At 41.4% G+C, this 22,514-nt stretch overlaps 1 protein-coding gene across 1 annotated transcript in view; it reads left to right on the top strand.

Annotated features, from left to right (window-relative positions):
* BMAL2 (basic helix-loop-helix ARNT like 2) overlaps window positions 1-22,514 on the top strand; it is a 101,607-nt gene that overhangs the window by 56,590 nt on the left and 22,503 nt on the right. The window contains exons 8-11 of the mRNA XM_052640611.1: window positions 530-622; window positions 3,504-3,621; window positions 4,367-4,510; window positions 22,056-22,296. Of these exons, the coding sequence (XP_052496571.1) occupies window positions 530-622; window positions 3,504-3,621; window positions 4,367-4,510; window positions 22,056-22,296 (596 nt within the window). The remainder of the gene's footprint in view (window positions 1-529; window positions 623-3,503; window positions 3,622-4,366; window positions 4,511-22,055; window positions 22,297-22,514) is intronic.

The following is a 22,514-nucleotide window of genomic DNA, read 5'->3' as shown; positions in this document are numbered from 1 at the left end:
TTGTTATTTGTTTAACTCCTTTTTTTGAGAGAATTCACATACCATATGGTTTTTAGTATATTCACAGTTATGCAATCATAATCAAAATGTAACTCTCATCATTTTTATAGAAAAATTTTAAATATTTATTTATTTGGCTGTACTGGGTCTTAGCTATGGTACATGTAATCTTTAGGTGAGGCATGAAAAGTCTTACTTGTGGCATGTGGGATCTGGTTCCCAGGCTAGGGATCGAACCTGGGCCCTCTGCATTGGAAGCATGGACTCTTAGCCACTGGACCATCAGGAAGCTCCCACAATGCAATTTTAGAACATTATCATCACCTTCAAAGGAAACTCTACCCATTAACAATCAAATTAACTTGGTTTTGAATTGTTTACAATGCTCGTTAGAATTTAAACTGTGGGTAGGTTAATACATCAAGAAGAGCAAAATAAATCTAATGTCTATAACTACATAAATCAGTGAGCCACGTTTCCCTCAAGATCTTTTAAAATATTCACCTTGTATTATATTTTTAAATCCTAGACTGCAGAAGGCTTCCTATTTGTGGTTGGATGTGAAAGAGGAAAAATTCTCTTCGTTTCTAAATCGGTCTCCAAAATACTTAATTATGATCAGGTATCCAAAACTGAGCATATTTCTTACTATGTTTATTTTAAAAAAATAACACATATATTAAGGCTTCTGAACTCTTTCTTCCCCCTGGGTTGTGGGATTGGGTTCTGCTGAGTTAGAATTTCAAGAGAAATGAGAAAATATGTGGAAAAAGTATGAATTTTTGTTACTGACAGGAGTGTTTATTTCCTTTAGCAAGTTATTTCATTTTCTTGAACCTCAGCTTCTTCCTATGTAAAAAATGGAAATCATGATTATACCTGTTTTTCAGGATATAAACACATTAAGTAAGATATCATATTTGAGTGTTGGAAAAATATTAGTCACCCTTGCCTGTTTCCTCCAAGAGAGAGAATTAATATTTATCAAGCTATGTGCATTGCAAAACACCTTTGGCTGTAGGCTCTGGCAACAAATTCTGAAATACATCCTTTATTTAACCAGCACTGTGATTGATTTGTCTCCTCATTTTTGAACACCATTTAATTTAAACTAGTTACTCAAAAAGTATAGGATTGAAACCAACAGAGAGAATAAACTAGTACTTGTGGTCTCCTTTAAAATAGAAATACAATAATATAATATGTATATATTATAATATGTAATATATGTAAAGATAGCAGCTTTGATCATAAATAACTCTCATCAATCTCAGCCTATCTTCTCCCCAGAACTTGAAAATATGGAGAGATGGAAGGCATTCATAGATAATGAGTTCAATAAAAGAAAGAGATTGTATGAGCCTACATACAAAAGGAGTGACGACCAAAGGAATCATGCAGCTGATTTGATTATTATATTTTCTAATTAGAAATTATAGAAATATATATTTTCTAATTAGAAATTATAGAAATATATATTTTCTAATTAGAAATTATAGAAATTATTATATTTTCTAATTAGAAATTATAGAAATTATTTTCTAATTAGAAATTACCATCACTCACATAGGTACACACCAAGATACTTGACAATTGAAGGTGGCTCTTAAGTTCCAAATTAGTGGCATAGAGTCTAGTTCCTCTGGACACTGACTTTGCATTTCAGAGACCATGAGACTCACTGACTGCTTGGGAGGACTTTGGGATCCCCGTGGTACAGGGTCTTGTCCTCAGCTTTTCAGCTTCAGAAATCTGATCTGTCTGTATAGCAGAGATTGATACAACATTGTAAATCAACTATACATCAATTAAAAAAAAAGCTAATTTGCTCTGAAGCAGAGTTCTGGGCATAGACTTATATATTAGCCAATCACACAATAGACTGAAGTATAAATCAGATTGCTAGCTTTTTTTTTTTTAAGTAGAGCTATCTAACTGCCTTAAAAAAAAAGAAAAAAACTAGCAATCTGATTTATACATCAGTCTGTTGTTTTTCCAGTAGTCATGTGTGGGTGTAAGAGTTGGACTATAAAGAAAGCTGAGCACTGAATAATTGATGTTTTTGAGCTGTGATGTTGGAGAAGACTCTTGATTACAAGGAGATCCAACCAGTCCATCCTAAAGGAAATCAGTCCTGAATATTCACTGGAAGGACTGATGCGGAAGCTGAAACTCCAATACTTTGGCCACCTGATGTGACGAACTGACTCATTGGAAAAGACCTGATGCTGGGAAAGAGTGAAGGCAGGAGGAGAAGGGGAAAACAGAGGATGAGGTGGTTGGATGGCATCACCGACTCAATGCACATGAGTTTGAGCAAGCTCCAGGAGTTGGTGATGGACAGGGAGGCCTGGTGTGCTGCAGTCTCTGGGGTCACCAAGAGTGGGACATGACTGAGTGACTGAACTATATGATCTAACTGCCAAGCACTCCAGGCCACTTGGACCAGCTGGTCCAATTGTTCTACCTTCCATAGGAATGTCTACTTGGGTAATAAATTCAGAAGAGAGTGATCACTGTGGGCTTCACATGTGAAGTAGAATGTCTGCCAGTTTAGAGCAGAGATGAGGAGGAAAACATTTCAGGTTTGGAGAGGGAATCTTGGAAGTTAGGGAGTAAAAGGCAATTAGCTAGCTTGGCCAGGGAACTGAATTTATAGAGAAGAGGTAGTGATTTCCAGGTGATGAGACCATGCAAACAAAGTCATGGGCCAAGGAATGCTCTGCATGTGGGGAGAAGTGAAATGCCAAGTAGGAGGTGTACCAAGTCGGGTTTGGTTTACCAATAGTATGGTAATTTTTTTAAGGCAGTATGGTAAATTTCTGAGTCACATCATGAGATCATAGGTATTCTGTGTCTTTTATATTATTCTGTAATATAATATTTTTACTTTTACCAGTGAAAGTGAAAGTGAAAAGTGTCTAACTCATTGCGACCCCATGGCCTATACAGTCCATGGAATTCTCCAGGCCAGAATACTGGAGTGGGTAGCCTTTCCCTTTTCCAGGGAATCTTCCCAACCTAGGGATCAAATCCAGGTCTCCCTCATTGCAGGTGGATTCTTTACCAGCTGAGCTACAAGGGAAGTACAAGAATACTGGAGTGGGTAGCCTATCCCTTCTCCAGCAGATCTTCCTGACCCAGAAATCAAACTGGGGTCTCCTGCATTGCAAGTGGATTCTTTACCAACTGAGTTACCCAGGAAGCCCACTCTTTTTTTCTTTACCACTTTTACCAATGATTAAGTTTAAATAAAATGTTAGTTATTAGGTGTGTGTATGTGATTTATGTGTATCCAATTTTGGGTCTGTGTGTATGTACTTTTTTTTTGTCTACAAGTTTTACTCTGCTTTTAACACTAAGGTAACTTCACCCAGTGTAGTTGATATATCCAAGCTTAAGAAAAAGCCACTTTAACCGAAGAAACAGTATCATTTGTTTGTTTGAAGAAACATAGAAATAACATGATACTGATTTTAAATGAACTTCTGCCTTATAAATAGGCTAGTTTGATTGGACAAAGCTTATTTGACTTCTTACATCCAAAAGATGTTTCCAAAGTAAAGGAACAACTTTCTTCCTCTGATATTTCACCCAGAGAGAAGCTAAGAGATGCCAAAGGTAAGTACTCATTTCAGCCTTCTTATCATTTTATGGAAATATAATTCTTACTTAAAAGTATAGCAATATAGTTTTTTGAAAAGTTAGCTAATTATAGTTTTATCAAGGGGAGAATTATTTAATAACTTTGTAATCATCAACCTCAGTTTTTAAAATATCACTATATAGAGAATGCATGTATCAAATTAAATATATGAAGATGTTTTTGGGAAAATGTGATTACTTCATATTCTCTAGCTTTCATATGCTAACAAAATCTTTATTGGAAAATGCCATTTGGGATAAAAAAAGTTGCTGGAGTTTTTTTATTATTTAGTTCTTTGCAAAGGGATAACTATTCTCTTTCTCAAATGTGTTAGGTCTTCTCAATGTGAAACACCTTGTATAATTGTTCTTGGGAAGTATACATATTCTCTGTCTTTTCCAGAAATACTTCTTTTCTCTGAAACTGCTTATTGCGTAATAATTGTTTATTATATAAAATAATGATGTTTTATGCCACTGATACTATTTTAGTTTTTTCATGTAATTTTTATTTCATTGAAGTTATCTTTACTATCTGCCCCCCTGGGGAAAAATATAAAGATAAATTGCAAGTGATTATATTTTTTGGTGTGTTTCACTTTGGGGTTTGCTGTACAATGATGTCAATAACCATAGATAACCAGAACACATGAGGAAATACATTTTAAAATTATTTGAAAACATTTTCTTCCTATTCTCTTGCCTCCTTGCACTATGAAAGCTGCTTTGCAAGTTCACAGTAATTTCCACACAAGTAAGAGTCATGTGTATTCTGGCTCAAGACGATCTTTTTTCTGTCGAATCAAGAGCTGTAAAATCTCTGTCAAAGAAGAGCACGAATACTTACCCAACTCAAAGAAGAAAGGTATCATCTCTTTTTTTTGAGAGATTACTCCAATTTCATTGTTCATATAACTGCTTTTAAAATTTTTCACATATTATAAAATATTTTTTAAACTTTATTATTATTATTTACTTTACAATATTGTATTGGTTTTGCCATACATCAGCATGAATCCACCACGGTGTACACATGTTCCCAATCCTGAACCCCTCTCCCACCTCCCTCCCCCCGCCATCCCTCTGGGTCATCCCAGCACACCAGCCCCAAGCATCCTGCCTCCTGCATCAAACCTGGACTGGCGATTCTTTTCTTCTATGATATTATACATGTTTCAATGCCATTCTCCCAAATCATCCCACCCTCTCCCTCTCCCTCTGAGTCCAAAAGACTGTTCTATACATCTGTGTCTCTTTTGCTGTCTTGCATACAGGATTATCATTACCATCTTTCTAAATTCCATATATATGTGTTAGTATACTGTATTGGTGTTTTTCTTTCTGATGTACTTCACTCTGTATAATAGGCTCCAGTTTCATCCACCTCATTAGAACTGATTCAAATGTATTCTTTTTAATGGCTGAGTAATACTCCATTGTGTATATGTACCATGGCTTTCTTATCCATTCATCTGCTGATGGACATCTAGGTTGCTTCCATGTCCTGGCTATTATAAACAGTGCTGCGATGAACATTGGGGTACACGTGTCTCTTTCAATTCTGGTTTCCTCAGTGTGTATGCCCAGCAGTGGGATTGCTGGGTCATAAGGCAGTTCTATTACCAGTTTTTTAAGGAATCTCCACACTGTTCTCCATAGTGGCTGTACTAGTTTGCATTCCCACCAACAGTGTAAGAGGGTTCCCTTTTCTCCACACCCTCTCCAGCATTTATTGCTTGTAGACTTTTGGATTGCAGCCATTCTGACTGGCATGAAATGGCACCTCATTGTGGTTTTGATTTGCATTTCTCTGATAATGAGTGATATTGAGCATCTTTTCATGTGTTTGTTAGCCATCTGTATGTCTTCTTTGGAGAAATGTCTATTTAGTTCTTTGGCCCATTTTTTGATTGGGTCGTTTATTTTTCTGGAATTGAGCTGCAGGAGTTGCTTGTATATTTTTGAGATCAGTTGTTTGTCAGTTGCTTCATTTCCTATTATTTTCTCCCATTCCGAAGGCTGTCTTTTCACCCTGCTTATAGTTTCCTTTGTTGTGCAGAAGCTTTTAATTTTAATTAGGTCCCATTTGTTTATTTTTGCTTTTATTTCCAGTATTCTGGGAGGTAGGTCATAGAGGATCCTGCTGTGATTTATGTCGGAGAGTGAAATATCAAGTGATTTGATGCATGGATGTAAAATTAATGTCCTAATATTTTCTATATAAAAAAATAAGTTGTATGGTCAAGGTAGGCTATGGTTTTTCCAGTATTCATGTATGGATCTGAGAGTTGGACTTTAAAGAAAGCTGAGCACTGAAGAATTGATGCTTTTGAACTGTGGTGTTAGAGAAGACTCTTAAGAGTCCTTTGGACTGCAAAGAGATCCAATAAGTCCATCCTAAAGGAAATCAGTCCTGAATGTTCATTGGAAGGACTGATGTTGAAGCTGAAACTCCAATACTTTGGCCACGTGATGCAAAGAACTGACTCACTGGAAATGACCCTGATGCTGGGAAAGATTGAAGGTGGGAGAAGGGGACGATAGAGGATGAGATGGTTGGATGGCATCACTGACTCAATGGACATGAGTTCGGGTAAACTCCGGGAGTTCTTGATAGACAGGGAGGCCTGGCATGCTGCAATCTATGGGGTTGCAAAGAGTCACACGACTGAGTGACTGAACTGAACTGAATGGTCAAGGCAAATACTGAGGTCAAAAGCATTTATTTATCCAATAATTATGGCTCTGGTCAATCAAATCCATGTTGAGTAGATCCAGTTGGAAATAAATCACCTAATCTACATAGCAATCCATATGAGAGAAAACATGGCAGCCCATGCAGCCACCTCAACACAGCTGAGATCTCTTTGATGTTTGTTGCAAGCTGTAACTTGAGTAGAGGCTAACACTGTCAAGATTGGTAAGTCTTTTAAGGATTGCCAAATTAGTTTCTCTCTCCTTCTGGGAAAAGCAGATTTTCCACATGTACTTATTCAGTACTAATATTTCAGTCATCTCTTTGTCATGGTGCATGGCTAGTGCCCAGTATAGCCATTTAACTTCTGTAAAACTGGATCTCACCCCCTGGCCTAGCAGTTTACTCTTTGCTTCTAAACCTTGCAACTCCACAAGGTTGATTTTCAACCTGTCTCTTCTTTTTGAGAACCATTGCTTTAAACTCTAAGTATGAGATTCTCTCGGTTTTACCAGGTGGCTCAGCAGTAAAGAATTCACCAGTAATGCAGGAGATGTAGGTTCAGTCTCTGGGTCAGGAAGATCCTCTGGAGTAGGAAATGGTAACCTACTCCTATCTTCTTGCCTGGAGAATCCCATGGGCAGCAGAGCATGGTGGGCTCCAGGCCTTAGGGTAGCCAAGAGTCAGACATAACTGAAGCGACCTAGCACACATGCACACATGGGCTGAATTGTGTCCCTAAAATTCATATGCTGAAGCCTGATGTGGTATTATTCAGGTAGGACCTTTGAGACATAATTAGATTTAGATGAAGTCATGAGGGTGGGGCCCTCATGCTGTATTTAGCACCCTTCTAAGAGGAGAACCCAGAAGATTTGTAGTCTATGAGCATACAGTGAGATGATAGCTGTCTGCAAGCCAGAAGTCAACTATGCTGCCATCCTGATCTCAGAACTCCAGGTTCCAGAACTGTGAGGAGATAAATTTCTGTTAAGCCACTCAGCCTGTAGTGCTTATTATGGGGGGCCCAGCTGACCAAGACAGCAAACAACTTGGATCATTTTCTCTATGGTAATTCTCCTAAGTATTTCTGAAAAGGCTCTGCAGTGGGAACCAAAGGAATCTGGGCTTTGCTGAAAATAAATGATGTTTAGTAAATTGGCATATTACAATTTATCTTGAAAAATGGAACGACAAGTCACAAATCGGTGGTAGGACTCTACCTTGTCTAGGCTTGTCATATCTTTCACCTTGAATTTTCATTTCAGTTTTTGTCAAATTCTAGGACAGCACATGACTGAATATATACAGTTAGTCATTGACAATAGGGCTACCCTAGTACCTGAGGAGTAAAGAATCCACCTGCCAATGCAGGAGATGAGGGTTGGATCCCTAGATCTGGAAGAGCCCCTGGGGAAGGAAATGGCAACCCACTCTAGTATTCTTGCCTGGAGCATCCCAGGGACAGAGGAGCCTGACGGGCTGCCATCTGTGGGGTCGCACAGAGTCAGACATGACTGAAGTGCCTTAGCAGCAGCAGCAGCAGAGATCATAAGCTATTCAGTCGCTCAGTTGTTTCTGATTCCCTGGACTGTAACACCCCAGACTTCCCTGTCCTTCACTATCTCCTGGAGTTTGCTCAAACTCACATCCATTGAGTCGGTGATACTATCCAACCATCTTCTCCTGCTACCCTCATTCTTTCCCAGCATCAGGGTCTTTTCCAATGAATCAGCCCTTCCTATCAGGTGGCCAAAGGATTGGAGCTTCAGCTTCAGTATCAATCCTTCCAATTTATATTCAGAGTTGATCTCCTTTAGGATTGACTGGTTTGATCTCCTTGCTGTCCAGGGGACTCTCAAAAGTCTTCTCCAGCACCACAGTTCAAAAGCATCAACTCAGGCACTCAGCCTTCTTCACGGTCCAACTCTCACATCCATACATGACTCCTGGGAAAACTATAGACTTGACTGTATGGACCTTTGTCTGCAAAGTGATGTCTCTGCTTTTTAATATGCTGTCTAGGTCTGTCATCGGAGAAGGCAGTGGCACCCCACTCCAGTACTCTTGCCTGGAAAATCCCATGGATGGAGGAGCCTGGTGGGCTGCAGTCCATGGGGTCGCTAAGAGTCGGACATGACTGAGTGACTTCACTTTGACTTTTCACTTTCATGCATTGGAGAAGGAAATGGCCACCCACTCCAGTGTTCTTGCCTGGAGAACCCCAGGGACGGGGGAGCCTGGTGGGCCTCGTCTATGGGGTTGCACAGAGTCAGACATGACTGAAGCGACTTAGCAGCAGCAGCAGCAGCAGCAAGTCTGTCATAGCTTTCCTTCCAAGGAGCAAGCATCTTTTAATTTCATGACTGCAGTCACTGTCCACAGTGATTTTGGAGCCCAAGAAAATAAAATCTGCTGCTGTTTCTACTTTTTCCCCCTCTATTTGCCATGAAGTGATGGGACTGGATGCCATGATCTTCGTTTTCTGAATATTGAGTTTTAGGCCAGCTTTTCCACTCTCCTTTCACTTTCATCAAGAGGCTCTTAAGTTCCTCTTCGCTTTCTGCCATTAGGGTCATAAGAGTGGGGGCCTAATCCGATGTGGCTGGTGTCATCGTAAGAAGAGGAGGAGACACCAGGGGTACACAGAGGGGGCTACATGAGGAAACAGTAGGCCATCTACAAGCCAGAGGGAGGCCTTGGGAGAAACCAAACTTTCCAGCACTTTGATCCAGGGCCTCTAGCCCCCAGAACTGTGAGAAAATTAATGTCCATTGTTTCAGCCACTCAGTCTGTGATATTTTATATGCCAGCCCAAGCAGACTGATAGAATGGCTAGAATAGTAGCACCACATGGGAGTGAGGTAAGGATTACATGTGGCTAAGGCAGTGTTTGGTTCCTAGACAGCACTCAAAAAATGCAAGCTGTTATTTGTGGCTCAGAAAGAGGAGAAGGAAAATCAAAGAGCAAGAAGAGAATCAGTAATTATTTAAAATCTGTATGCCAAACACTTTTCATATGTAACCTACTTTCATTTGCAAACCATCCCAGTCTTGCAAATAAGAAAACCTGAAGCCTGAAAAGATTCTGTAACTTGTTGGAAGTCACACAGAAGGGGGCAGAATCAGGAATCCGGCCTTAAAATCTGTGTTCTTTCCACTGTGCCATGCTACCAACTGGAGTAGCTTCCTAGATGCCAAAGGTTGTTAATGAAAGAGGTCCATTCTAGATGATTTCTGCAGCAGACACACAGCCAGGGGCCTGGCTCCTGCTCTAGGAACGTTTCCCTGCCCACACACGGACATTCATTCCCCTGCCAGGCTAGGCCACACAGAGGCCTGCAGTCAGAGTCAAACACCTTTTCAAAAAGGACTTTTTAATCTGCTCAAGTGCCTGACCAAGTATTTCACTTAACACTCCAGAGCTCTGCGCCAAAGGCATGAGCCCTGTTTGGCCTCAGGAACAGTGAGGGTGTGTTAACCATTAGATGGGCTCTTCTTCAGGGCTTCCCTGGTGGCTCAGATGATAAAGAATTTGCCTGCATTGCTGGAGACCCAGGTTCGATACCTGGGTTGGGAAAATCTACTGGAGAAGGGGCAACCCCACTCTAGTATCTTGCCTGGAAAATTCCATGGACTGAGGAGCCTGGCAGGTATAATCCATGGGGGTCACAATGAGTTAGACATGACTGACGACCAAGGTGACAAAGCATATGTGTTATTCTGATGGCGAGGCCCTGCCTCACCGGTAGAAGAGTTGAAAGTTGGGGAGACTGGTGGCTCAGACGGTAAAGCCTCTGTCTACAATGCGGGAGACCTGGGTTCGAGCCCTGGGTTGGGGAGATCCCCTGGAGAAGGAAATGGCAATCCACTCCAGTACTATTGCCTGGAAAGTCCCATGGACAGAGGAGCCTGGCAGGCTGCAGTCTATGGGGTCGCAAAGAGTCGGACACGACTGAGTGACTTCACTTCACTTCACTAGGTAGATAGGTGTACAGACAGTTGCCTGGGTCAGGAGGAGGTAACTGCAGAATGTAACCCCGACTGGCCGCACGGATGGTGTCCCACTCGTGAGACACTTTTGTATTCTACTTTAACCAAAGGAAATGTCTGCCAAGTGAAACGATTAGATTTTACACAGTTGTTGTCCAGTCTTGAAGGCACGTCTGACTCTTTGTGACCCCGTGGACTGCAGCACTCCAGGCTTCCCTGCCCTTCACTATCTCCTGGAGTTTGCTCACATTCACCCCCAATGAGTTGGTCATAACTATCTAACCGTCTCATTCTCTGCCTCCCTCTTCTCCTTTTGCCTTCAATTTTGTGTAGAGTTGCTATTAAGTTGTTTTTTCCAATAATAATTAGCCAATGGAATACACTGTGTTTTAAGACCACTCCCTGTTAATGAGAAAAGCCTATAGTTAGCAAAGGTGTTTTTCTTCCCTTTTACCATGACACATCAGTTACAGTTAAATTTTTTAATTATTGTTTTAAATTATCTTTGTAGAGCAGGTTGAGGTTTACAACACAACAGAGAGGGAGGTACAGAGGTTTCCCATATATCCCTCATCCCCACACATGCATAGCTTCCTCCACTATCAACTGAATCTTCCACCCAGAATGCTGTTGTATATATGGCATGTGTGTATATGTATATGGTACGTTGTCACATCATAGTCACCTGAAGCCCATTACTTTACCTTAGGGTTCAATCTTGGTCATCGTTGTCATACCATACAGAGTATTTTCACTGCCCTAAAAATTCTCTCTGTCTATCTATCTCTTCCAAACTACCTCTGGCAATCACTTATTTTTTATCTCATTATATTTTTGATGAGTTTTCGCCTTCATTATATTTAAATTTAAAAGAAGAGAGACTGGAAAGCAGCCCTTTTTAGGCTAATTGAAAATGAATTTAAGGTTTATGGAAAGGCAAGATTGGCCATGAGTCACTCAAGTGACTGTTCTCTCTGATTTTGTGGATATTTGAGATTTTCCACAATAAAAAGTCTTTTTAAAAAACATGATTGGCATTAAAAACCTTATTTTGACCCTAATTGTAACATGAATGCCATGCCTTCAAACTTTGAAAAAGCTTTTAAGACAAGGATAAGATTACTCATGTACCTCCACTTATGAAATCAAAGGCTGCTAGGGATGAATGATTGTTACCAAATAAATAGCTTAGATATTCCTTAAATTTATCTTGGTAAGAATATCAGTAATCCATTGGCTTCTTCTGCAAGTGTGGCAGTTATCAGAACCCCACACCATCCTCTCATGCCCCTTGGCTTCCACTGTCCAGCACTCGTGACTCTCTACTTGACCTCTTTCTCTGGTCCTTAGAGACAGTTCTGCCTGTATCAGCAACAGGCGGGCTTCCACTCCTGGTGGGGCAGTGCTGCCTGGGAGCATCCCCTCTCCACTGACAGAGGGCAGCTGATATATAAATACTGATATCTTAGTGATGAACAGTTAAGGGTCCCACCGGATTCATGGTCTCTGAAAGAGATTTCACTTAGGACCAAAGACAGTCTCAGTCACTCAGAGCTTTGTGTTGATTTTATTTAAAGTGAAAGTGACAAAAAAAAAAAAAACCTTCTGACATCTGATAGACATCAGAAAGGGGTAGGAGAGTACCTGCCTCACTAATTTAAGTGGGACCTTATATACTTCTCAAGTAGCTGCTGAGAATAGATAAAAAAAATACCTCAAGGCTGTGAGAATTTTGCCCAGACCCTTTGCCATAACATACATCCTGGAATGACATCAGCATGAGATTAGCCAGAAGGAACAGGTTAACCCAGAGCTCAAGGCTATGGAAGTTTTTACCCAGACCTTCTCCCATAACATACATCCAAAACTCAAAAAAAAAAAAAAAAAAAGTCCTTGAACAAGAGATATTGCTGCCTATGAACAAAATCTTGTCTAAGGCAAAAGAATGTAAAAAAGAATGTTTACATCCTCCTTGAAGAGGCCTTAGGCTTGGACTCCTTATCAACCTGCCTAAGTTAACTCTCAATATTCTTACTCTCCTATTCCTTGAGGCACTTCAGGCCACATAACTCCGAGGTTTTTGTTCTCCATTTTTCTCCCAGATGGTGACTGCAGCCATGGAATTAAAAGATGCTTCTGTGTGGATCACAATAAACTGTGGAAAATTCTGAAAGAGATGGGAATACCAGACCACCTGACATGCCTCTTGAGAAATCTGTATGCAGGTCAGGAAGCAACAGTTAGAACTGGACATGGAACAACAGACTGGCTCCAAATAGGGAAAGGAGTACATCAAGGCTGTATATTGTCACCCTGCTTATTTAACTTATATGCAGAGTACATTATGAGAAACGCTGGACTGGAAGAAACACAAGCTGGAATCAAGATTGCTGGGAGAAATATCTATAACCTCAGATATGCGGATGACACCACCCTTATGGCGGAAAGTGAAGAGGAACTAAAAAGCCTCTTGATGAAAGTGAAAGTGGAGAGTGAAAAAGTTGGCCTAAAGCTCAACATTCAGAAAACGAAGATCATGGCATCCGGTCCCATCACTTCATGGGAAATAGATGGGGAAACAGTAGAAACAGTGTCAGACTTTATTTTTTTTGGTTCTAAAATTACTGCAGATGGTGATTGTAGCCATGAAATTAAAAGATGCTTACTCCTTGGAAGAAAAGTTATGACCAACCTAGATAGCATACTCAAAAGCAGAGACATTACTTTGCTGACTAAGGTCTGTCTAGTCAAGGCTATGGTTTTTCCAGTGGTCATGTATGGATGTGAGAGTTGGACTGTGAAGAAGGCTGAGCGCCGAAGAATTGATGGTTTTGAACTGTGGTGTTGGAGAAGACTCTTGAGAGTCCCTTGTACTGCAAGGAGATCCAACCAGTCCATTCTGAAGGAGATCAGCCCCGGGATTTCTTTGGAAGCAATGATGCTAAAGCTGAAGCTCCAGTACTTTGGCCACCTCATTCAAAGAGTTGACTCATTGGAAAAGTCTCTGATGCTGGGAGGGATTGGGGGCAGGAGGAGAAGCGGATGACAGAGGATGAGATGGCTGGATGGCATCACTGACTCAATGGATGTGAGTCTGAGTGAACTCCGGGAGTTGGTGATGGACAGGGAGGCCTGGCGTGCTGCTATTCATGGGGTCGCAAAGAGTCGGACACGGCTGAGCTACTGAACTGAACTACTCCTTGGAAAGAAAGTTATGACCAACCTAGATAGCATATTAAAAAGCAGAGACATTACTTTGCTGACTAAGGTCCATCTAGTCAAGACTATGGTTTTTCCAGTGGTCATGTATGGATGTGAGAGTTGGACTGTGAAGAAAGCTGAGCACTGAAGGATTGATGCTTTTGAACTATGGTGTTGGAGAAGACTCTTGGGAGTCGCTTGGACTGCAAGGAGATCCATCCTGTCCATCCTAAAGGAGATCACTCCTGGGTGTTCATTGGAATGACTGATGTTGAAGCTGAAACTCCAATACTTTGGCCACCTGATGCGAAGAGCTGACTCATTTGAAAAGACCCTGATGCTGGGAAAGATTGAGGGCAGGAGGAGAAGGTGACGACAGAGGATGAGATGGTTGGATGTCATCACCGGCTTGATGGACATGGGTTTGGGTGGATTCTGGGAGTTAGTGATAGACAGGGAAGCCTGGCATGCTGCGGTTCATGGGGTCTCAAAGAGACACGACTGAGCAACTGAACTGAACTTTCTCCCATAATGCCCCAACAGATTAAACTTCAGTTTTCTCAAAGTGGCAACCTGTTGGAAAATGGATCTATTATTAGTTTCTTTGTCTTCCCTGTCTTACTTCCTTGACGGAGCTCCCTAGGAGCACCTCCCAAACATAATTCTTGCACTTGAATCCTTGTCTCAGGATCACCTTCTGTGAGAATTCAAACTAAGCCAGCAAGATATCAAGTAGAGAGACCCAGTCCGCAACTTGTGGAAGAAAACATTCATAAAGGATTTTGAGTCCTTTTGAAAGGATTTTGAAAGGCTGTCCTGTGGGTTATATCAGTGCTTGGATTTTTTTTTTAATCATGGAGTAGATTGCATATGAATCTACCTTGTGGAGCTAATGTAAATAATTAGTTTGGTAAGGATTGAGGCCCATGATCCCAATATTTCGGTAAAAGTAAAGAATTTGGGGGATAAAAATGTTTTTTACTGGGATTTTTAAAAACTTTAGATAATTGATCAAATGGATCAGATTCCATCAGTAGATGAAATTACACAATCCCAACTAGAAATCTGCCAGCTGAATGAATGTTCAAGGTGGGAAATGAGGAACAGGGTAAGTTAGATATTGTTGGTAACCCTATTGTTAGAGAACTGAAGTCAAAGGCTATGTTCTGTATGATGAGATTCCATACATTAACATAAAACTTTCCAATCTGTATTTTCAGTTGAGCCTGGAATAGGAAATGGCAACCCAATCCAGTATTCTTGCCTGGAAAATCCCATGGACAGACAAACCTGGCAGGCCCAATTTCATGGGGTCACAAAGAGTCAGACACGACTTAGTGCATGTGCACACAGAATATGTTTAGTTAGTATCTCTTGTAAATTTGCAAGAAATCAGAAATGTTTAACTCAGTGTATAAGCCTTTTCCTTTTTCAGATTTATTTATTTATTTGGCTGCACCAGGCGTTAGTTGCTTCCAGCTTGTGGGATCTAGTTCCCTGACCAGGAATTGGACCCAGGCCTCCAGGATTGGGAGCACTAAATCTTATCCACTGGACCACCAGGGAAGTCCCTATAAGCTTTTTTTTAAGTTTTTTTTTTTTTTTTTTGTATTGAGGTAACTTTGGTTTATAACATTATGTAAGCTTCATGTGTACAGCTTTGTATTTCTAGCTCCGTATACATTACAGTGTGCTCACCACTAAGATTTAGTTTCATCCTTCACCATACAATTGATTTGCCTTTACTAAGTTTGTCCTCCCCTCCTCCCCTTGCCCTCTGGTAACTACTGCTCTGTTCTCTTTATCTATGTGTTTGTTTTTGGTCGGTTTGGTTTGTACATTTATTTTTTGTTTCCATATTCCAAATACGAGTGAAATTATATGGTGTTTGTCTTTCTCCGTCTGACTCAGCATAATACACTCAGGGTCCACCCATTTTGTCACAGGCATAAGCCTTTTTACTTTTTATTTTATTTTTCAAATTCTTGGCTGCACTGCACGGCATGTGGGATCTTAGTTTCCTGACCAGGGATCAAACCTGTGCTCCCAGCACTGGAAGGTAGAGTCTTAACCAGTGAACTGCTGGGGAAGCCCCAGCCTTTTTATTTTTGACTGTGATCCAGTTTTGTTAGTATAAATGAAAACTGTATTTATGCTAATTTTTAATTCCTTTACGGTGTCTTGATATTGGGTGAGGTAAAGGGAGGAGCCCAGATTTTTTATTTAACTATCTGGGTTGATTGTGGTGCCATAAAGCAGGATAGGGAAGAAGTGATTAAGACTTGGTTTAGGGTTGAAAGTTGGAGAAGGAAATGGCAACCCACTCCAGTGTTCTTACCTGGAGAATCCCAGGGACGGCAGAGCCTGTTGGGCTGCCATCTATGGGGTCGCACAGAGTCGGACACGACTGAAGCGACTTAGCAGCAGCAGCAGCAGCAGGGTTGAAAGAGATAACAACTTGTAATTTAAGACATCTGTGGGTCATGGAGAGTGCTGATGTCTGTTAAGTGTTGAATACAAGGTCCTTTGGCTCAGATGGGAAATACTCTGCCTGCAATGCAGGAGACCTGGGTTCCATCCCTGGGTCAGGAAGATCCCCTGGAGAAGGAGGCTACCCACTCTAGTGTTCTTGCCTGGAGAATTCCATGGACAGAGGAACTTGGAGGGCTTCAGACCATAGAATCACAAAGAGTCTGACATGACTGAGCACCTAACTAACACTGTGTAGGGCTTACAAGAGCTAAACTGTCTGTTCCCTGCTTTATTCTCCAGACACTCCCCCATGACAGAGGGTGCCCCAGCCACTTCTGACTGCTCACTCTTGATCTGTTTGCACTGGCTGTTCCCTCTTGGAACACCTTTATATAGCCCTCCCTCTCCATCACTCAGGCTCCTGTTTGAATACCTGCTGTGACAGCACTCACTTCCATCAAATAGCACCAGAACAGTGGTTCAGAGAGGGAGTTTGGGAGGCAGCCTGTCTGGAGGTAAACCCCAAGCTCCACCCTCCCCTGCTGTAACCTTGGCAGTAACTCTCAGTTCCCTAAGATGGTGGAGATGGTATTAGAACCTCTCACAGAACTATTGTTTTTGTTGTTCAGTCACTCAGTCAAGTCCGACTCTTTGCGAGCCTATGGACTGAGGCACTCCAGGCTTCCCTGTCCTTCACTATCTCTCAGAGTTTGATCAGACTCATGTCCATTGAGTCAGTGATGCCAGGCAACCATCTCATCCTCTGTCACCCCCTTCTCTTCCTGCCCTCAATCTTTCCCAGCATCAGCATCTTTTTCAATGAGTTGGCTCTTCATATCAGGTAGCCAAAGTATTGGAACTTCAGCTTCAGTATTAGTCCTTCCAGTGAATATTCAAGGTTGATTTTCTTTAGGATTGACTGGTTTGATCTCCTTGCTCTTCATGGGACTCCCTAGAGTCTTCAGCACCACAGTTTGAAAGCATCAGTTCTTTGGTGCTCAGCCTTCTTTATGGTCCAACTCTCATACCCGTACATGACTACTAAAAAACCATAGCTTTGGCTAAATGGACCTTTGTCTGCAAAGTGATGTCTCTGCTTTTTAATATGCCATCTAGGTTGTCATAGCTTTTCTTCCAAGGGGCAAGCATCTTTTAACTGAGAAGATTAAATGAATTATACCAAGAACTTACAGCATGGCACGTAAAGTGTTCTTTACACCTTTGCTATTACTATTCAGTTCAGTTCAGTTCAGTTGCTCAGTCATGTCCGACTCTTTGCAACCCTATGAATCACAGCACGCCAGGCCTCCCTGTCCATCACCAACTCCCGGAGTTCACTCAAACTCATGTCCATTGAGTTGGTGATGCCATCTTATTACTATTTGTTGCTCTCTTAATCAGTTCAGTTCAGTTCAGTTCAGTCGATCAGTCATGTCCAACTCTTTGCGACCCCATGAATTGCAGCACGCCAGGCCTCCCTGTTCATCACCATCTCCCGGAATTCACTCAGACTCATGTCCACCGAGTCCATGATGCCATCCAGCCATCTCTTCCTCTGTCATTCCCTTCTTCTCCTGCCCCCAATCCCTCCCAGAATCAGTCTTTTCCAATGAGTCAACTCTTCGCATGAGGTGTCCAAAGTACTGGAGTTTCAGCTTCAGCATCATTCCCTCCAAAAAATCCCAGGGTTGATCTCCTTCAGAATGGACTGGTTGGATCTCCTTGCAGTACAAGGGACTCTCAAGAGTCTTCTCCAACACCACAGTTCAAAAGCATCAATTCTTCGGCGCTCGGCCTTCTTCACAGTCCAAATCTCACATCCATACATGACCACAGGAAAAACCATAGCCTTGACTAGACGGACCTTAGTCGGCAAAGTAATGTCTCTGCTTTTGAATATGCTATCTAGGTTGGTCATAACTTTTCTTCCAAGGAGTAAGCGTCTTTTAATTTCATGGCTGCAGTAACCATCTGTGGTGATTTTGGAGCCCAAAAAAATAAAGTCTGACACTGTTTCCACTGTTTCCCCGTTTATTTGCCATGAAGTGATGGGACCGGATGCCATGATCTTCGTTTTCTGAATGTTGAGTTTTAAGCCAACTTTTTCACTCTCCTCTTTCACTCTCATCAAGAGGCTTTTTAGCTCCTCTTCACTTTCCGCCATAAGGGTGGTGTCATCTGCATATCTGAGGTTCTTGATATTTCTCCCAGCCATCTTGATTCCAGCTTGTGCTTCTTCCAGCCCACCGTTTCTCATGATGTACTCTGCATATAAGTTAAATAAGCAGGGTGACAATATACAGCCTTCACGTACACCTTTTCCTATTTGGAACCAGTCTGTTGTTCCATGTCCAGTTCTAACTGTTGCTTCCTGACCTGCACACAGATTTCTCAAGAGGCAGGTTAGATGGTCTGGTATTCCCATCTCTTTCAGAATTTTCCACAGTTTATTGTGATCCACACAGTCAAAGGCTTTGGCATAGTCAATAAAGCAGAAATAGATGTTTTTCTGGAACTCTCTTGCTTTTTCCATGATCCAGGAAATGTTGGCAATTTGATCTCTGGTTCCTCTGCCTTTTCTGAAACCAGCTTGAACATCAGGAAGTTCACAGTTCATGTATTGCTGAACCCTGGCTTGGAGAATTTTGAGCATTACTTTACTAGCATGTGAGATGAGTGCAATTGTGCGGTAGTTTGAGCATTCTTTGGCATGGCCTTTCTTTGGGATTGGAATGAAAACTGACCTTTTCCAGTCCTGTGGCCACTGCTGAGCTTTCCAAATTTGCTGGCATATTGAGTGCAGCACTTTCACAGCATCATCTTTCAGGATTTGAAACAGCTCAACTGGAATTCCATCACCTCCACTAGCTTTGTTCATAGTGATGCTTTCTAAGGCCCCTTGACTTCACATTCCAGGATGTGTGGCTCTAGATTAGTGATCACATCATCATGATTTTCTGGGTCGTGAAGATCTTTTTTGTATTGTTCTTCCGTGTATTCTTGCCACCTCTTCTTAATATCTTCTGCTTCTGTTAGGTCCAGACGATTTCTGTCCTTTATCGAGCCCATCTTTGCATGAAATGTTCCCTTGGTATCTCTAATTTTCTTGAAGAGATCTCTAGTCTTTCCCATTCTGTTCTTTTCCTCTCTTTCTTTGCATTGATCACTGAAGAAGGCTTTCTTATGTCTCCTTGCTATTCTCTGGAACTCTGCATTCAGATGCTTATATCTTTCATTTTCTCTTTTGCTTTTTGCCTCTCTCCTTTTCACAGGTATTTGTAAGGCCTCCCCAGACAGCCATTTTGCTTTTTTGCATTTCTTTTCCATGGGGATGGTCTTGACCCCTGTCTCCTGTACAATGTCATGAACCTCATTCCATAGTTCATCAGGCACTCAATCAGATCTAGGCCCTTAAATCTATTTCTCACTTCCATGGTATAATCATAAGGGACTTGATTTAGGTCATACCTGAATGGTCTAGCGGTTTTCCCTACTTTCTTCCATTTAAGTCTGAATTTGGTAATAAGGAGTTCATGATCTGAGCCACAGTCAGCTCCTGGTCTTGTTTTTGTTGACCGTATACAGCTTCTCCATCTTTGGCTGCAGAGAATATAATCAATCTGATTTCGGTGTTGGCCATCTGGTGATGTCCATGTGTAGAGTCTTCTCTTGTGTTGTTGGAAGAGGGTGTTTGCTATGACCAGTGCATTTCCTTGGCAAAACTCTATTAGTCTTTGCCCTGCTTCATTCCGCATTCCAAGGCCAAATTTGCCTGTTACTCCAGGTGTTTCTTGACTTCCTACTTTTGCATTCCAGTCCCCTAGAATGAAAAGGACATCTTTTTTGGGTGTTAGTTCTAAAAGGTCTTGTAGGTCTTCATAAAACCGTTCAACTTCAGCTTCTTCAGCGTTACTGGTTGGGGCATAGACTTGGATAACTGTGATATTGAATGGTATGCCTTGGAGACGAACAGAGATCATTCTGTCGTTTTTTAGATTGCATCCAAGTACTGCATTTTGGACTCTCTTGTTGACCATGATGGCTACTCCATTTCTTCTGAGAGATTCCTGCCCACAGTAGTAGATATAATGGTCATCTGAGTTAAATTCACCCATTCCAGTCCATTTTAGTTCGCTGATTCCTAGAATGTCTACATTCACCCTTGCCATCTCTTGTTTGACCACTTCCAATTTGCCTTGATTCATGGACCTGACATTTCAGGTTCCTATGCAATATTGCTCTTTACAGCATCAGATCTTGCTTCTATCACCAGTCACATCCACAGCTGGGTACTGTTTTTGTTTTGGCTCCATCCCTTCATTCTTTCTGGAGTTACTTCTCCACTGATCTCCAGTAGCATATTGGGCACCTAATGACCTAGGGAGTTCCTCTTTTGGTATCCTATCATTTTGCCTTTTCATACTGTTCATGGGGTTCTCAAGGCAAGAATACTGAAGTGGCTTGCTATTCCCTTCTCCAGTGGACCACATTCTGTCAGACCTCTCCACCATGACCGCCCATCTTGGGTAGCCCCACAGGCATGGCTTGGTTTCATTGAGTTAGACAAGGCTGTGGTCCTAGTGTGACTAGACTGACTAGTTTTCTGTGAGTATGGTTTCAGTGTGTCTGCCCTCTGATGCCCTTTTGCAACACCTACCATCTTACTTGGGTTTCTCTTACCTTGGGCGTGGGGTATCTCTTCACGGCTGCTCCAGCAAAGCACAGGCCCTGCTCCTTACTTTGGACGAGGGGTATCTCCTTACCACCGCCGTTTCTGACCTTTAACGTGGGATAGCTCCTCTAGGCCTTCCTGCGCCTGCGCAGCCACCACTCCTGGGTTGCTCCTCCTGGCCGCTGGCCCTGGCCTCGGGTGTGGGTGGCTCCTGCCAGCTGCCGCCCCTGGCCTCGGGCTCGGGGTGGCTCCTCAGGGTCACCGCCCCTGGCCTCGGGCGAGAGGTGGGTTCTCCCGGCTGCCCCTGACCTCGGACTCGGGGTGTCTCCTCCCGGCCGCTCCTGACCTCGGACGCGGGGTAGCTCCTCTCGGCCGCGCCCAGTGCGCCGGCTGACCCTCGCAGCCGCCTGCGCCCAGTGCGCTGGCCGGCCCTCACAGCCAATAAGACAGCCCATATCACCATCCATCAAAAAATTTTTTTAAAGATTTGTAATAACAGTCTGAGCAAAAGGTGCCAACTTACAACAATGACTATTCTGGTCTTTCCATAAATCTAATCACAAACAACTGTTTTTTTTCTCCCCTCTTTTTTACCTGTAAGTTAATTTTTTGTAGATTGCCATAATCTGTATACTGCCTATCTTTTATACTGTTATTGTTTTCTTAAGCATTTCCTGATATTTGCACATATGGATTATTTCCAATTTTTAATTTTCCTGGTTGAATCTGTTTGATGAGTGTTTTCTTATGACTTAATTGCTTACGTTTTTTTTTTGAAATTTAGTTGTTTTATTTTTATATTTTTTATGATAAATTTCTCTGAATGTTCTCTGAAATGTTTCTATATTATAACATGTATCTATTAGCCATTATAAATGCTAACATAAGAAATTTAAGAATATATTCATGTGTCCTTTAAATTTATGAATATAAATTATAATATACCATAATTTAAATAAGCTGAAAATAATACTTCTGTAGCAAAGAACAAGGGGGTATGAAGCTTAACAGTTTTTAACATATAAATTACTGCAATTTAAAAAATTAACTTGGAAATAATGAAATAGCTATGGATCTGTTTAAACTGAAATTAAAACAATCCTTTTGATATAGGACATATAATTTAGTTCTTGAGAAAAGTAACCCATTAGGAATTAAGTTGTTAAGTAAACATGATCAATGCTTTCTTTTTAATGCCAACCTATTCCCTTTTCATATTTAGCATAAAGGCTATTTCATAGCAGAATTAGAACTAATATAAATGTCAGTGTAATGAATTTATTCATAATGATTGAAATGCTTTTAAATGTTTAATCTTTTTTTAGTTTTATTGTGACATAGTTGACAAATACTCTTTTCTTTAAACTGTTGAATTAGATCACAGAAAATTCTGTACTATCCACTGCACTGGTTACTTGAGAAGCTGGCCTCCAAATATTGCTGGAATGGAAGAAGAAAGGGACAATAAGAAAGACAGGAGTGATTTCACCTGCCTTGTTGCCATTGGAAGACTACGTCCACATATTGTCCCACAGAACAGTAGCGAGATTAAAGTGAAACCAGCTGAATTTATTACCCGTTTTGCAGTTAATGGAAAATTTGTCTATGTTGATCAAAGGTAAACATTTATTTGCCATACTGACTAGAGTTCAATGGGATATTTAAGGCTACTAAAGATGTGGCTTAGTAGCACAGCTGGATTTTTTTTTTTTTTAAGCTTTAGAATAGGAAATAAAGCTTAAATGAAATAAGGATATGGATACATCTGTGACCAAACTGCAAACTTAAAACATCTCTTAGCCAGTGGTGCAGAAACCGTGCGCGGCCTATGGCCAC

This window comes from Budorcas taxicolor, chromosome 5, assembly GCF_023091745.1.
Source record: "Budorcas taxicolor isolate Tak-1 chromosome 5, Takin1.1, whole genome shotgun sequence".
In the NCBI taxonomy this organism is placed as follows: domain Eukaryota; kingdom Metazoa; phylum Chordata; class Mammalia; order Artiodactyla; family Bovidae; genus Budorcas; species Budorcas taxicolor.
This window is presented reverse-complemented; position numbering and strand designations above follow the sequence as displayed.